Source organism: Eretmochelys imbricata, chromosome 4 (assembly GCF_965152235.1).
Source record: "Eretmochelys imbricata isolate rEreImb1 chromosome 4, rEreImb1.hap1, whole genome shotgun sequence".
NCBI lineage: Eukaryota > Metazoa > Chordata > Testudines > Cheloniidae > Eretmochelys > Eretmochelys imbricata.
This window is the reverse complement of record NC_135575.1, coordinates 42,262,381-42,278,523: the sequence shown is the minus strand read 5'-3', so window position 1 is coordinate 42,278,523 and position 16,143 is coordinate 42,262,381. Positions and strand designations below refer to the sequence as shown.

The following is a 16,143-nucleotide window of genomic DNA, read 5'->3' as shown; positions in this document are numbered from 1 at the left end:
TTTCAGGATTTTGCTGCTTATCTGGCATTTTGTGGAATTGTTCTTTACAATGCTCAGCTATATGAGACATCACTGCTTGAAAACAGGCGTAATCAGGTATGTCCAACAGGTTTATTCCAACCTGGGATGTGGCATTTGTGATGGGCAGGTAGTAGTTAGTGCTTGTTATCTACAGCTTCTGACTTTCACCATATGGTAGATGTTCCTTGCAAACGTTAATTATTTATATGTCTCCTTGTGGGGCTTCCTGTGCCTCTATTAAAACCCTAGTACCAGCTGGGATACTGGGCTGGCAGCAAAATATTGAGTACATTTCAGATTTTTTTAAATTAATGCTTAAAATTTAATTGGGAGCATGCTGCTTTAATACTTCATCTAGAGAGTTATTCCTGGACTCCGTGCACCTTGTGGAGGGCTGTGCGTAAATACCTATAAATTCCTTCCCCATCAGTAACCTGGGCTCTTCATAAAGTCAGAATGTGTCTTGCTGCATGTATTCCAGAGTGTGAGGCTTGTATAGCTCAAGCGTTTCTGCGAAAGTTATCTTCATTCAGCCTGTTAGACTCCCTTATACTCACAGACAACCACTTACTGTATCTGCAGTAACAGTGGGAAGCAGAGCTGATCTCTCTCTGTGTGTTTCTAATTATGCATCTTTTAGCCATCCTCTTTGTTAAAGAGTTATTTATACCACTGCTTTTTATTGAGGAAAGAATCTGGATCCACCACACACAATATGAAAAAAGGCGTGTAGAAACAAATGGGCAGAAACTGTTCCAAAGCTTTCCAGTAGGGTAAAATTTCAAACTTGTTCCTTGAGTTTACAGATCAATAAACGTGTCGGGCTAGATTCTCACACCTGGTTCCATACCCTTTGTGCCATGTGAGTGGGGAACAGGTGATATAATCTGGCCATATCTGGCTGGTTGAGAATTCTCCCAGCAGCATCTCCTAAGTCTATCAGGCTATAGTTAGATACTGTATCTAGCTAGCTACACTCTTTGCCTCTCTCATAAAAGGTGTTCACAATGGATGCCATTAATGACATCTGACATAGCCTGTTGCTCTGCAGAAACTTAAATTAAAATGTATTCAGGTGACCAAAGTTATCAGACTGGGAAAAAAATCCAAGAGGGTAATAAATATAATTATAGTTATTAGAATTTTCACAAAGGGTTTCTTTTTGTCTAGGTGCTTCTTGATCTTGCTAGCTTGATTTTTGAAGAGCAACAATGTTTGGAAGTAATTTTGAAGAAGATAGCTGCAACTATAATTTCCTTCATGCAGGTGCAGAGGTGCACCATTTTCATAGTAGATGAAGATTGCACTGTGAGTATCAAGTGTGACTTAGTTTAAAGGGAGTAGTGCTCTCATTCTTTAGAGGCCCCTTGGGTCAGCTTCTCTATTTCCTTCCTCCATTTTGATTTGGTCACATTTTGCACCCACTTTGCACAATTTAAATTACTACGTAAGTGCAAGGAACTGGAGAATCAGGCCTCCACTATAAAGAAGAGGGAAGACAGAAAGACAATGGTTGCAGTGTACTCTTTTGCTCACAGTAGCAGATTCCTTCTGTCCACACTCCTTTTACTAGCCTTCCATCACTGATCCACTCCAACATTTTCTTCTCCCATTCTCATGCCTCCTCACCTCTGTTTGTACGACATCCTTTCAGTTTGGATGTCAGTTCTTCGGGGCATGACCTCTCTCTGGGTCAGATTCTGTGGTTTGGTGCAGCCATTTTGCACTGCCAGGTGGTGTAATCTGTCCCTAAGGTCATCTGAACCATCCCAGAGAGGATCACCTCCAGGGGTAGTGTACTTCTCCCATGATAGAGAGCTGACATGGGCTGTTACATCACTCACTCGCTCTGTGGCTGGTGTAGCAGGGAAAAGGGGATTGGCCGGAGGAAGAATGACGTGGCCAAGACCACCTGCTCTAAATGAGACCTTGGCTTCACTTTGGGCCCTTTGTGGCCGTTGCAGCCCAACATAAATTAGAGCATCCCTTGAATAAAGCTCAGGAGAAACTGCCCTGCAGAGCAGTACTAGCATCACAGGAAAGCAAAAGAAAGATTTATGTGACCTATGCTCCCATTTGCATATGCACTCTCACACACACACGCTCTCTCTGATCTATGCTCTGTGCAATTTAGCCAAAACCCAAGGTCTGGCCCAGTTCCTCTCTGTGCCTCACTTTCTCATCTATACAATGGCGATAATGATAATTCCCTGCCTCACAGGGGTATGTGAGGATAAATTCATTGGTGTTTGCAAAATGCTCAGATACTACAGTGATAAGAAGCCATAAGGAGATCTAGCAATACATTTAAGGCTTATTGTTGCTCCTGGGACTCTCTACATCTAAGCAAAGTGACATGACTGAGGTTGATCGCAAATACACTCTTAGTCTGGAATTGTAAATGTTAAAATAGACTCTTTGCTAACAGTTAGCTCCAGAGCTATTTGTGAACATGCCTGCCCTCACTTGGGGTGAATGTTCCCTGGAGATGCAAGGGATTTCAGTGACACAGGGAGGTTATATTTCCCTGTTCTGGCCAGAATTGCCATGGGGTGGGTGGGGGTAGGGAGTGTAAAATACAAGGATTTCTCTCTTTTCCTCCTTAAGGCAGACTCTGTGTAAATAATTGCAGCTGACTTTCTCCTTATTACTATTGATACTGTTAATCAGGATTACGAATATTACTAGTTTCCATCCAATAAGAATCCTTTTTGTATTTATAGGATTCATTTTCTAGTGTGTTTCACATGGAGTTTGAGGAATTAGACGATTCAGCTGATGTCCTGAAGAGGTAAAATAACTTGATATGAATTTCTGTTCATTACAGGCAAATGGAAATGACTGAAGAGTCTTTGCTTTTACTAACTTTTCATGACAAATAACTTCAATAAATAGAATTAGGCAATGCGTTCTTATCTGCTGGAGGCTTTTACCCTGAGATATGCATGCAGTGTTCCCATTGGTCTCAGCAGAGCTGGTCACACAGTTGTGTCTGAGGGCAGCTTTGTTTAATTTTCTTCATTTCATGCAGTGTTTTCAAAGTTAAATACTCCTGGATAAGGTGTGCTCTATACCTTTTTCCTGTTAACTATCTCCCCAAAAGCCTGTTAGCCTTCATTTTAAATGTAATTGTTTTAAGATTTTGATAACAGTTTTAACATCACAAGTATTTTCTTCGAAAGAAAGAGAAATTAAAGCAACACAGAAAATTGTACCACCCAGCACAACCAACTTTCAATGGCCCCTAGAGTATGGCCCCCATAACCCCCTAAACGTGGCTCTAAGCACAGAATGGGAAGTATGGCACATTAATGCAGCCTTTTTCTGTGGATTTAGAAGGGATGGGAACCTAGAGGAGTATACAGGGCTTTCCCATGCCACCTTTTACTTGTCCTGTCCTGCTCTGCAGAGACCAGCAGAAGGGTCATTGGTAGTAAGCAGCAGTATGTGAGCCAGAATACACCGTACCATCCTATCCTGCATGCATACAATGTCATTCTCCAGTTATAGAGCCTTTACAGAAATATTTCTACCCTGCCACTTAGTGGAATGCCTTGCTAGCTTACATTTCAAGCAGGGCAGGTATCGGAACCTTAGGAAAAACCTAAAATTTTTGGGCGTGGTTTTAAATGCTGAAAATAATCTAGAAAATAAAGTTAGAATGTTGCAGGTAAAACTTCACGTAAACAAAATATTTTCATATAGACTTTCATATTGGGGGGGAAAGTCCAATATTAAATCAGTTTAATTCCACCGCATCGTTTTTGTTAGTCTCTAAGGTGCGACAAGGACTCCTCGTTGTTTTTGCTGATACAGACTAACACGGCCACCACTCTGAAACTTAATAATTTAGTACCCTAGGAGTTCTGGTTAGGCCTTAATTCTGATTACATGGCTTTGTATAACAGCGGCACCTACTGGTTAAACATGTATTATTACTATTATTTTATTATTATTATTTATTAAAAAATTGCAGTAGTACCCAGCGACCTCAATCAAGATTACACCCCACTGTGCTATCATCATCATCATGTTCCTATTACGCCTCTGGCGTTTAGGGCAGTGACGAAGCTCCTCCACTCCTGTCTGTTTCTGGCAAGTCTTTCAATGGTTCCCCAGCTGTGCTCCAGGTTTTTCAGCTTGGCTTCCACAGCTCTTCGCCATGTTGTTTTTGCTTACCTTCAGGTGTCCATCTTATTGCTACTCTGGTGATGGAATCAGTTTCCATCCGAAGCACATGGCCAATCCATCTCCAACGCCTCCTGGCAATGATGGTGCTCAGATCCTCTTGGCTGCACTGTGTCAACAGATCTTGGTTTGAGATTGTTCTGGGCCAGAAGATATGGAGGTGCTAGGCACTGTACAAATACACAAGATAATATGATCCCTTTGACAACAAGCTTATAAATAGGGCCCTGATCCTGCAATGACTTAAGTGTGTGTTTAACTTTAGGCATATGAATAAAGTCTTGAAGTCCTTTGAAGCCAATTAGGGACTACTCATGTGCCTAAAGTTACATACATACTTATATCTTTGTAGGGTCACAGTCTAAGAAAGAGTTTGCAGCCTACAAATAGCTGTACCAAAAGACTATCCTGTAGGTCTGTGCAGATGTACAAAACACAGGAATCCAGTTCAGGTAGGCACAAACTTCTAGTCTGGAATTTACCCGTGAGAACCATTCAGTAGAAGTGCAAACAGCTTTGCTCAGTTGTAGTAATCATAGTAGAAGCCATCTGTATTTAATTAGTGCAGTACTTTTAATCAAAGGATATCAAAGTACTTTACAAAGGTGGGTAAGTAGTATTCCCATTTTATAGGTAGGGAAACTGAGGCACAAGGTGGTGATTGGCAGAATCAGGGCTAGAATCCAGCATCCTGACTTCCAAGCCCCTTTTGCAATAACTCCAGGACACCATTCACTTAATTATTCAATCTGGATAAAAAGAAAAGTCAGAGGCAATAACTGGATTAATGTGCCCATATTAAATAGAGTCTGAATTTAACCTCAGTCAGAGAATCTGTACATAAAATGCTGGAATATCATCCATTCTCTAACTTTTTCTATTTATTACAAAAATGTTATTTTATGAAGCACTGAGGGCTAACTTTTCAAAAGCATGAAATTAAGTTGTACACAGGGCACACTATTGGATATGCAATGTACAGCATCCAGTTTGAGCATTTTGTGCTCAACTGACCTCTTTTTGCTGTTGACTGTTTCACATATGCAATTCTCGCACATATGTTTGAAAATTCAGCCCAAAGATTCTGGCTCAAGATGGCAAAAGGTTTTGGTCTATTTTGGGACTTGGACTACATGCCAGCACCAGAGAGTAAAGAGGGAATGCTTGCTTACTCCCTCTCTAGAGCAGGTGGGTGGCAAATGGGCAGGCCTTGGCTTCTTCCATTCATACTTCTCTCCTGCTTGCCGGCGCATGCTTCTGAGAGTAGTTTATTGCTTGTAGAGGCCAGCAATGAAGTCTTCTCTCAGGCTGAGAGCAAGGGAAGCAGGGAGGGAATTTTGGTCCACTGAGTCATAATTCCTTCCCTGAAATATTCCTGGGGCAGCACAGCTATGTGCCGCCCTTTATGTTGGGCTGTCTTATGATCCATCCAGACCACTGAAGGCTGATGCTCTAAAGTCACAGTTTCAGGAGTCATAAAAGGCACAGTGACATGCATTAGGTAGAATAAATTATTATAAAAGGTACTCTCTGATACTCATCACATAATCCGTGAGCTGAGTTGAGCCCAAAATCAGGCCAGTCTTCCGAAGTGCAGGGTTTGTCCCTAAATAACAGAATTTGTTATATAGAAAAGAATGCTTTCCTGTCTCCAGTGTTGTGCATGGATACTTTGGACATGTGCATTTACATCTGAAAAATAATAGAATCCTACTCACAAGTCAAAGAGAAAATGGAGAAGCCTGATGGGAACAGGTATATCGATAGAAGATGGGCGGTCGGGGAAGGGCTAGGACAAGAATGAAAGTGTCGAAATTAAATACATAAGTATTTAGCAATTAAAAAAGAGATGATTGATTTTGTAAAGTTATTTTAGGCCCCGATTTGGGAGAAACAGATGTTCTGTGTCAATAATGCAATCCCCATGCAATTAATTGTTCATTCATTCTAAGAACACATTTTACATGAACTTGAAAGCAGAAAATTCATAAATGTTGCCATCTGCTCTCAGTTGAGAAATATGTGAATTTCATCTATTATTGATTTTCAAATGTATCAGATTTCTAGATACATATTATTTTTGAAGTGCTCTATTTCTGTGAACATGCATTCAGCTGGTTAAGGTAACATCTTTTATTGGACCAACGTCACTCATCTTGTCTCTAATATCTTGGGACTGATATGGCTACAACTAAATGGCATATATTCATCTGTCATTCATTTTTATCCTTCATTCTTGTAGACTACATTGATTTATTCCTAAATTTAGTATTTTTAATACATCTCTAACTATCCTAACATTTAAGAGTATAATTTCCTCTGGATGCTTACACAAGACATAACTACGTTTTACAGCTTATCTACATCAGAAAGTTGCACTGGTTTATCTTAAATAAGTTTTTAAACCAATTTAGTTAAATTGGTGCAGATCCCTGTATGGATGCTTATATTTCAGTTGAAATCAGGCTTATTTCAGTTGAGCTTTAATCAGTTAGTGACAAGTTTAAACTAAACTGAAATAAGCCAAACTTAAATCAAAATGTCTGCACAGGGGTTTGCACTAAAACAGTTAATTTTTAAACTTGAATTATACTCGTGCAGCTTTCTCATGTAGACAAGTCCTTATCAGAACCACAAATATGTAGAGAGAACTTGTATGAATTTTAATAGAAGTCACTTGCGTGCCTGGAGTGCTAAATACACCTACACATCTCCCGCATTTCAGTTGTAATTGAGTAAACAGAATAAACACATGCATCAGAGATAAGACTTATAATGTTACTCTCAGAATATTGTTATTTGTTTGGACTTTTGTAGTGATGTGCACAGTATGGAATGGCTGGACATCATCATCTCTGTTAGCTCAATTTAAATGAGATGTGGATATGCAAAATTGGGCTGTCTGAGTCACCTAACTGTAGCACAGCCTACGATTATGTGTTGGGTTGGACATGATGGTGGATCTGGGCTTGGGAATTGATCACACCTTTCCCTTTGATTTACACATGATATATTTTACATTTGCTTAGAATTATTGCATGTCCCAGTGTCATATAAAGAATACCATGAATAATATCTGTCTGTCCTTGCTGTTCCATCAGGGACTATGATGCAAACAAAATAAATTATATGTATGCTCAGTATGTCAAGAATACCATGGAGCCTCTTAATATACCAGATGTCTGCAAAGACAGAAGATTTCCATGGACAGTAAGTAAAGTGAAATTGGGTTCGGAATCCAGTAATAAAAGACACAGATGATTTTTTGTGCACCTTTCATATATGACCAAGTCTTGTGTGTGCTACCCTTATTACTACTATCATTGCTGTTTTTATTGACTGCCGATGCTCAGAACTGTTTAAACTTAGAGGAAGATACGGTGCCTGGCCCAAGAAGTTTACAGACAATACAGTTCTGACACACAGGAGGACAGGGGGGCCAGAAGATGGATTCATCACAAAGAAAATCAGTATAAAAATAAATCTAACTTTACTTATTTACTAGAGAATACATTTCCTAGGCCAAGAGAAAGTATGTTCTAAGGGAGGTTTGAATGAAGACAGGATGGAGGCTTTCCACATCAATCCTGAGGACTGGCCACCACAGTTTGCTGTAAGATTTGGGAGTAGACTCAGAAGTTCTTTCTCTCACTTTTGGTGTGGGAGAGGTTAGCCATGATACAGATGTGAACTGTTTGCTGTTCTGAGGGAGGTGCAACTGCACTTCTCTTCAATACCTCATGCTTCCCAGTCCACAGAGCAGCACCAGGAAGAGCCAGCTTGTAGCAGGGTGTCCCAGGGTGACCACTTGGATAGAAACTCGAGATTTAGGAAGGAAGGGACAATTGGTAACAAACAGACCAGTGCAGTGAATGCCCAAGCAACAGCTCTAGTGCCTTGGCGTCCCTATCAGCAAAAAGCAAACCTGTGCCTCTTACTCCCAGAACAGTGCCTGGAAAGTCACCTGGTCGTCTTGTTACACTTTTGCAAAGGCAGGTTGGTTTATTATAAGCTAATACATTTGTAGGAAGCCTCTTAGACAGTGGATGAGGGAGAGAGTTGGTGGGGGGAGGGAGTGTATTACTGTCAATAGATGGGCTTCCACTATACTCTCTCCCTTCTGGGGTTAAGCAGCAAGCAGGGCAGAAGGTACAATGTCCAACAAGATTGTTCCAATAACTGGATAATAGGGGCTGCTGGAGAGTTATGCAGTGCTTCCACTTTCAGCTGTGCATGGTTTAGTCACACTGGGAGCTGAGTGCTCTGCACTTTGCAGGATAGAGCCCACAACTAGCCCCATTTAATAGCTCATCGTGGGGGCAGGAGGTACAAAATGGATGTCCTGGATTAGGTAGACAAAGAAATAGGTTACTATTTGGCAGAAAATTTAAAATACAGAAAAGAAAAATTTTGGGACCAGTTTCAAACAGGTGTTTGTTTAGGACAAGCCCTTTGATTTGGCAGCAGAATTTGAATTTTCTGCTCATGCAGAAATGCATTGTTCTCTGGACTCTAAATGATTTATTATGCCTAAGAAAAATGTCGACATGCGTTTACTTCTAGATACATGTGCACACATGGACAAAGAAGAAACAGTAGTACTGCTGGAGAGGAATTCTGGATAATCTATTTTTTCAGCACAATGACATTGAGTCCATATCTTATACTCCTTTCCTGTCTATTCTCCCTCCCTCCATTTCTCCAAACAACTGATCATTGGTCTATTTCCTATAAGCTGTGTGCCTTGTGGGGTGCTTCAAAGTTCACTCAAGTCAATGGACAGACTCCATGGGCCTTGGATTAGGCCACATAGGAACATTACCTTGGGGCTATTGGTTCCCCTCCTCCTCCAAGCACTTAACTAGCTTTCATGAAAGCCCTCCTTCAGTTTCTCTCAACTGTAATTGCTGGAGAGTTAGGAGCAAAGGAACATTTGGGACAAATAATGGTTGCAGCTTGGAAAAAAGGTTAATGGTTTAAACACTAAATAATAGGGGAATCAGTGGAAGAGACAGGAGAAGAGGAAACAGAAGAGTGGCAAGAACAGAAGGAAATATTAAGGAGGGACAAAAGAGGAGAAAGTGGGAAGGAAAAATGGAGTGACCATGGACAGAAGGAAAGGATATGCATGAAGAGGGAAGAATAAGAGTAGAAAACAGATCTACATGGAGTGGATAGGATAATTTTCACCACTGACTCAAGTTAATGGAAAAACTTGTCACCTAACCAAGTAGAAACCTTGTGCATGGCTAACACTTTAGAAGGGCAGCATGCAAGGTCGCACTTCGGTCCACACGGGCATAGAAAATAACTGATGTCTGTGTGTCATTTTGAGGAAAGCAAGCAAATCTTTGGTTGATTGCTGATGTTCAAAGATGGAGAATTGGTGTATGGGGATGAGAGATGAATCATGAAATCAAGGTTCCCTACCAGTTTCTTTTCTCTCCATCCCAGTTTGGGCTTTAGGACTCTTGATAACCCCCAAAGCATTATTAGCTCACTTTTCATCAGCACCCTGCAACTGTTGCAAATTGTTGCATTTATAATGATTGAGCTTACCATTGAGTATTCAGACAGACATCCTCATACCTATGTAACTAACTACTGAGCAAGTGTATAAAGTGCAGCAGCAAATCTTTGAAGCTATGTGTCTGTGCACCTGAGAGGAGAGTTGAGACAATAGTTGTTACCAGCATAAATTAACACATTGCAGACAAGAGCAACACAGTATAGGTCACTGTATTCCAAACTCTGGTCTGTGAAGAGCTGGCTGGCTTCAGGGGGCTGGTGTTCCTCCTATTTTCCAGTTAATTTCACACGTATCAAGGCTCTTAATTGCATACAAGTGCCTGGAGTCATATAAAGCATTACACATTACATCATCCCTTTGAAAGTTTTCTACAAAGCATATGCTCTCCTATACCGTAGGCAAAATGTTCCTTTATTTGTGCAATGATCGTGCCTGTAAGGCTAAAGAAAAACTAACCCAGGCAGCCAAGAATCAAAGAAACTTCTGAGCTGAAATATTAGCATGCTAATATTTTTTTCCTTCCCTTTTATGGAATCAGACATTGGGCCATGCTTTGTTCTTAGTTATCCCCATGAGATTCCAGTACTAGGTGTAACGGAGCAGAATTAGGTCTGTTTTCTTTCATTACTTAAGAATCCTCACAACTGGGGAAGTAGAGAAGGTATCTTAGAGCCCCACTAATTTCTCCTCAGCTATCCTAAGTTGAAAATCTGTCCCAAGTGTACAATACAGTCATTTTCATTCTAATGAAAGGAACTATCATAAAATGAAAAAGTGGACCCAAATGACTGAAAATTCATCTTGAAACTTTGTTATTACTCATTTATTTATTTATTATTCCCTAGTACCCATTATGCTAGATGATGCACAAACACAAATGAAGACATGGTCCCTGCCCCCAAAGAGTTTATAGTGTAAGAATTACAGTTTTATAATCTGCCTTCCTTGCATGGCCTGCCAATCAGGGCTCATGAATAGATCTCTCTGTAAGTTTTTAACTATTCTTTATTTGCTTAACAGAATGAAAATGCAGAAAATGTAAACCAGCACATAAAAAGTTTGCTTTGTACACCAATAAAAAATGGGAAGAAGAATAAAGTGATAGGTATTACCATTTTGATTTGTTTACATTTCTGCTTGAACACTGCATGCCCAGTCGTTAATCAAAATATAATAACATGCATCTAACTGTTGTCTTTATGTGAGATAAAATGTATTGATATTATACTGCTGGATACTTCTGTATAATTTTGGATACTTGTGTATAATTGCCTTACTCCGGAGTAAAATCTCAGCAACATGAAATCTAAAATCACAGGAGAAAATCCTTAAGCACAATGAAATAGTTGTCATGCTTTTAATTCAGGGCACCATCATACTCCTTTCTGTCATTTTTTTACTTACTGCAGATGAAAAAATACCAATAACACCTCAATCATTTTTTTCTACTTTTTCTGTTTATTTCCTTTGTGCACCTGCACTCTGCTGGTAATTATTTTCATGGTATCCCCTGTAGACAGTCAGAGTTCCTTGTTCTTTGTATTGGTCTTTTGCATCGCAGTAGGTAAGAGAAAAGCTTTTCTTTAAAAAATAAGAAAATATAAAAGCCTGAGACATCTAGCATATAGACTAAGGGGGAGAAGAAGCACCTGAAACTACTTCCACCTCTTCTTTTGTATTTGATTGTTTAGATTTCATGTTGATAGTGACTTTTTAACATTTACATATGGTCAATTAATGTAACAAATTATAATGTAAAAATACTAGTCTAATCAATATTGTATTGAGGAATAGGAAGGACAGTCTATGGGATGATCTCTCTAATCATCTAGCTCCTTTGTGCCATTCAGCTGGTGCAAAGAGGCCAGAACTGATCACAACTAGTCAGCAGAAAATCCCCCTGTTGGAGGGCAATGCCCAGGAGATGTAAGTGTGCTAGTGCTGAAATCTTCACCTGTCAAACAACTCTTCTGGCATGGGAGCATTTTGGGGACAAGGAGCAAGCATAGTGGAGCTGCACCTATTAACCATCCAGCAACAGTGGTGCAAGTTGGAGCTCGCTCTAACACTCATCAGGGGTCTGAGTGGCCTGATTACAGTTCTGGAAATGGTTCTGAGGAAGCCCTACACCCAGAGCAGGAAGCAGAGGTCAACCACAAGAGTGAAACCCTAAGGCTCACACATGAATTTCTACTAAGTCCTTACACACAAGAATTCCCATTGTCTCAATGGGAGTTTGGACTGATTGATTGGAATTCACTTGGGTAAAGGCTGAGCCAAAACTAGGGAAGGGCCTCAGGATCTCCTCCATAGGTATTTCACATAGCCCTAGTCTAAACTAGGAGTAAAGATGTATTTTAAAAACAACTAACGTTTTAAAACTTTAATGTGGACGTAGAAAGATTTATTATAACAGGTCAAGGTAGACTCTAGTGGGTAGCCTGGGGTTCATCTCAACTAACATACCTGTTAAAATACAGCTGGCCATGCATATTGGGATTTAGGTAACTTGGAAGCCTTTGTGTAGATTCTTGAATAAAGCATACATGACCATGGAAAAATAATGGATGGGATTCTGGGTGGCACCTGTAAGAGGGGCAGCACCGAACTTGCAGCCCAAGGGATGTGAGAAGCTATGGTGGTTTTAAGCCACAGTGTGGGTCTTGATATAATGCAGACTGCCTTGGGGGCCTATATAAGTTATGACAACCTACCTATGGGCTGAAGCCCTACATGTGGTGATGCTGACCCTGATGTGTCCCTCCTGTCCCCAGCCCCGCCCCCATCACACTCTCTACTACAAGGCTTACAAGGGAGTTCTCTGAGAGCTGTCTTACAGCTGTTTTCCTCAGTTCCAGCATCAGGAGAATCCTCCCCATGCCAGATCTGGGTGTTTGGAGTCCCTTTACACCACTCCAGACCCTTTAGCCAGAGTACAGGGCTCAGAGCTTGGGTGAGGACTCACCCTAGGTATTCTTTGTCATTAAAGTCTCCGTACCATAGGCCTTTAAACATGTTTACAGTCTGAAAATTTTCTAAAAAGAAAAGTGAATCAAACGAGAAAAAGCTACAAAGTGCATGTAATGAATGATCCAGTGACTAGGTCGTGCCAAAAGTCACACTTCACACTCAGTACAACTTCATGAAGATCCTACCAAGCAGCTAGATGTTACCCATATGTCAGAATAATTCAGCATCTATATCCTTTAGCTAGTGGAACAGGAACAAGGTAATAAATGACACTTTGTCACATTTTTCATGTACTGCTGATGTAATCTTTTAGTATAGTCTATAACAAGTTTTATTACAAGGTCTTGTTTGTTGTTTGAACAAAGCTGTAAATAGAAAATCTACTTCTATTCCCCTATTACACTTGTGTAAATCTAGAGTAAACTCCATTGAAATCACTGGATTTTACTTACTGATGTAACTGTAAGTAAGTGGTGAATCAGCCTCAAAGTACAGAAAAATGTCTGCAAGTGGGTGAATATAACAAATGTATGCTCTTGTGTAAAGTTACACCAGGTTTTATATTTCATACAGTTATGAGATATTTCTTTAAGAAATCAGTGGTTTCAATCATTGTAAAGTGAGATGGTTGCTACCCTGTTTTGCTTGGTGAGTACAATTGTATAATCCTTTCATGGGATCCTCATAGCTCCAGATTTTGTCTCACTTCTTTCTGCTGTTTCTCCCATTTAGTGTAAGCATCTCCATTATTGCTGTAGGTCAGCCATCCATTCTTCAAGTGAGCAGTTAGTTTTCTTTTTAAAAAAAATGAAATAGGAACAAAAATAAGCGGGGTTTTTATTTATAATTTTTGTTGCATTTCATGATGGTGGTCAGAATGTTTCTTTGTGTTAGTAAAGGAGCAAGCACCAGGAAAAGTTGATTTGGGGGTTAAAATGAAAATATTTAAAACATGAGCATTTGTCTCCTGCCACTTTCTTATTTCCTGATGAGTTTTTACACTAAGATTTACAAGGGCAGCTCATGTTTTCACCGCTTTTTCCCTGTAGCCTGCATATTACTTATACGGCTCTCAGAGCACTGACACATAATGTCTGCCCCTCCTTGCTCTTTCTAGGCTTCTACGGCTTCTGTGACAGCACAGTGGCAATGCTGTCATTGGTCCTGTAGGGTAACATTTTCAAAACTATCTAAGTCCCATTTCAAAAGAGACTAAGGTCCTTAAAGCCTGTTGACTCTCAAACAGGATTTCAGTTCCTAGATGTAAGCCATTTTTTTGAAAGTGGAACTTCAGTTCATACAGTGCATCTGCACTTCGAGCTGGAGGTGTAATTTCCAGCTCAGGTAGACATACACATGTTCACTTTGATTGAACTAGGGATCTAAAAATAACAGTGTAGTTGTAGCAGGATGGGCTAGCCACTCGAGTAAGTATATAGGGAACATTCTGTAGACAGCTAGCTTGTCCCACATCACCACATCACCACAGCTACACTTCTGTTTTTGGCATGCTAATTTGACCAAAGTGAGTGCACATACGCTACCCCAGCTGGAAATTCTACCTCCAGCTCAAAGTGTGAATGTACCCTAAAGTCACTTTGGAGCCTTTGAAAATGTTATCCCTGGTCTGTAGATTTGCAGGATTAGAAACCATGTATATGTGCCTTTTCCAGAATCAAGAAGTTACCCAAGACTATATAATGGGGACAGTTCCTGAGGGAACTGTCTTGTGTTGGTTTCTGACAGCAGTTGCCATCCAGCTTCCCTATCTCTCAGCCACCCACACCGTCGAATTCTGCAGAATCCTAAGTGTATGTTGTTTTGTAGAAAGGGGTTTCCAATGACTACATATGGGAAATGGGGGAATACTTCATAGTCAGTGCTCCTATCTCCATATGTATTTTTGGGCCTCATTTCATGGAGACAGATTGTTCTTAGTCGCCAGCTCCATGTAGCTGATGGAAACAGAAGGTCCTCAGAGAGGAATTATCTTTAACTTGTCTAGTTCTCAGGATTTACATTTATACCAGCTGCTTTTATGGGACTGTAGTGCACTGTATGATCTCTTGTTTTGAATACTCTACAATCCACAGAAAGCTGAGTTGAAAATTGAAATGATTTGGGCACAGTTAGGAATTTTTCACTGTGCTTGTTGCTCTAGGACAGACTTTTAACTCCTCATACAGGTTTTTCTATTGTTTGCTGTTCAAATTCATGATTAAAAGTCTCAGGCAGGCTGCATTATGTAGGTATATTTTTATTTTTAAGCTAAATGTCTCTGACAAGAACAGTAAATTTTTTTGGGAGAGCAGCTTTCTCCATCTTCAACAAAGCAAGAAAACCTTTCTGTTTGGTCTCCTTTTGGGCCTGTATAACCTTTAAATATGGGTTGAGAGCATTATAGAAACCTTCTGTGGTTTTTGTAAGTATGCCCCCCAAAAGAATTTGGGCTCCTTTAATTCTGATATGCATGGACCCACTGATGCCTCGTGGGAAAACTTTTGAAAAACATTCTATTTAGAGAATGCTTTGGCTTATATGTCATGCAGTATATTTACTGTAATTATCTCCCCCTGTTTTTATTAATAGAGGCATTTACATGAAAACAAAGTCTATGTTTTTCAGAGTTCATCTGATCTTCTGGTTTAGTCACTGCTGGAAGTCATAATGCCCTATTCATTACATCACAGTTGCTATGGAAATAATTATAATGTCATAAACAGCACTAAACGGAGAGTTGAAAGTGAGATCCATGAGATTGTCCCACACCCTCAAAAGAGTCTAGTGATAGATCAGTTCCTCTTCCACAGAGGGAAACCAATCCATTTTCCAATTAATTCTTATTCGTTGTTGTGTATTATCTATATAGCTGTAGTGCTGAAAGATCCCAATGAGGGATCAGTGAGCCACTGTGCTAGGCACCATACTCCTACATCACAAGAAGACAGTTTTGCCCCGAAGAGTTTATAATTCAATCACAACATTTTTATTGATTTCAGTGAAAGCAGGATCTGGTCTGGGAGAATTTCCCATAATAGGACATAATTTGGCAAAAAAGGGACACTTACTGTGCTATAAGTAGATTGGAAACTGTTCTGTGTACAGAACCTTTACGTTTCAAAACTCGTTCCATACATAGGTGCAGCAATCATTTTGTTCTCAGAGTTGCTATAGACTGTTACAGAGAAGACACATCAAGACTTGGATATTTCTTGTTGTTTTTCCTTAATCTACAATGAGTAATTTTAGACCTTAAGTGTAGATTGCTAGCAATGGTGGGAATTTTCTGTAAACATTCCATAGTGTAGACAAGGCCTTAAAAAGGTGCTGATTACACCCACTCTTGATATAGTTGCAAAATAGTTTCCATTATAATTCCCGCCCCACCCCAATTCCCCTTTTCAGAAGCTGAGAGCAGCTCTGGCATTGTTGAG

At 40.0% G+C, this 16,143-nt stretch overlaps 1 protein-coding gene across 1 annotated transcript in view; it reads left to right on the top strand.

Moving 5' to 3' along the window:
* Nucleotides 1-16,143, top strand: part of PDE5A (phosphodiesterase 5A) — a 96,389-nt gene that overhangs the window by 34,307 nt on the left and 45,939 nt on the right. The window contains exons 5-9 of the mRNA XM_077815173.1: nt 7-96; nt 1,192-1,329; nt 2,745-2,812; nt 7,311-7,419; nt 10,760-10,844. Coding sequence (XP_077671299.1) covers nt 7-96; nt 1,192-1,329; nt 2,745-2,812; nt 7,311-7,419; nt 10,760-10,844 — 490 coding nt within the window. The remainder of the gene's footprint in view (nt 1-6; nt 97-1,191; nt 1,330-2,744; nt 2,813-7,310; nt 7,420-10,759; nt 10,845-16,143) is intronic.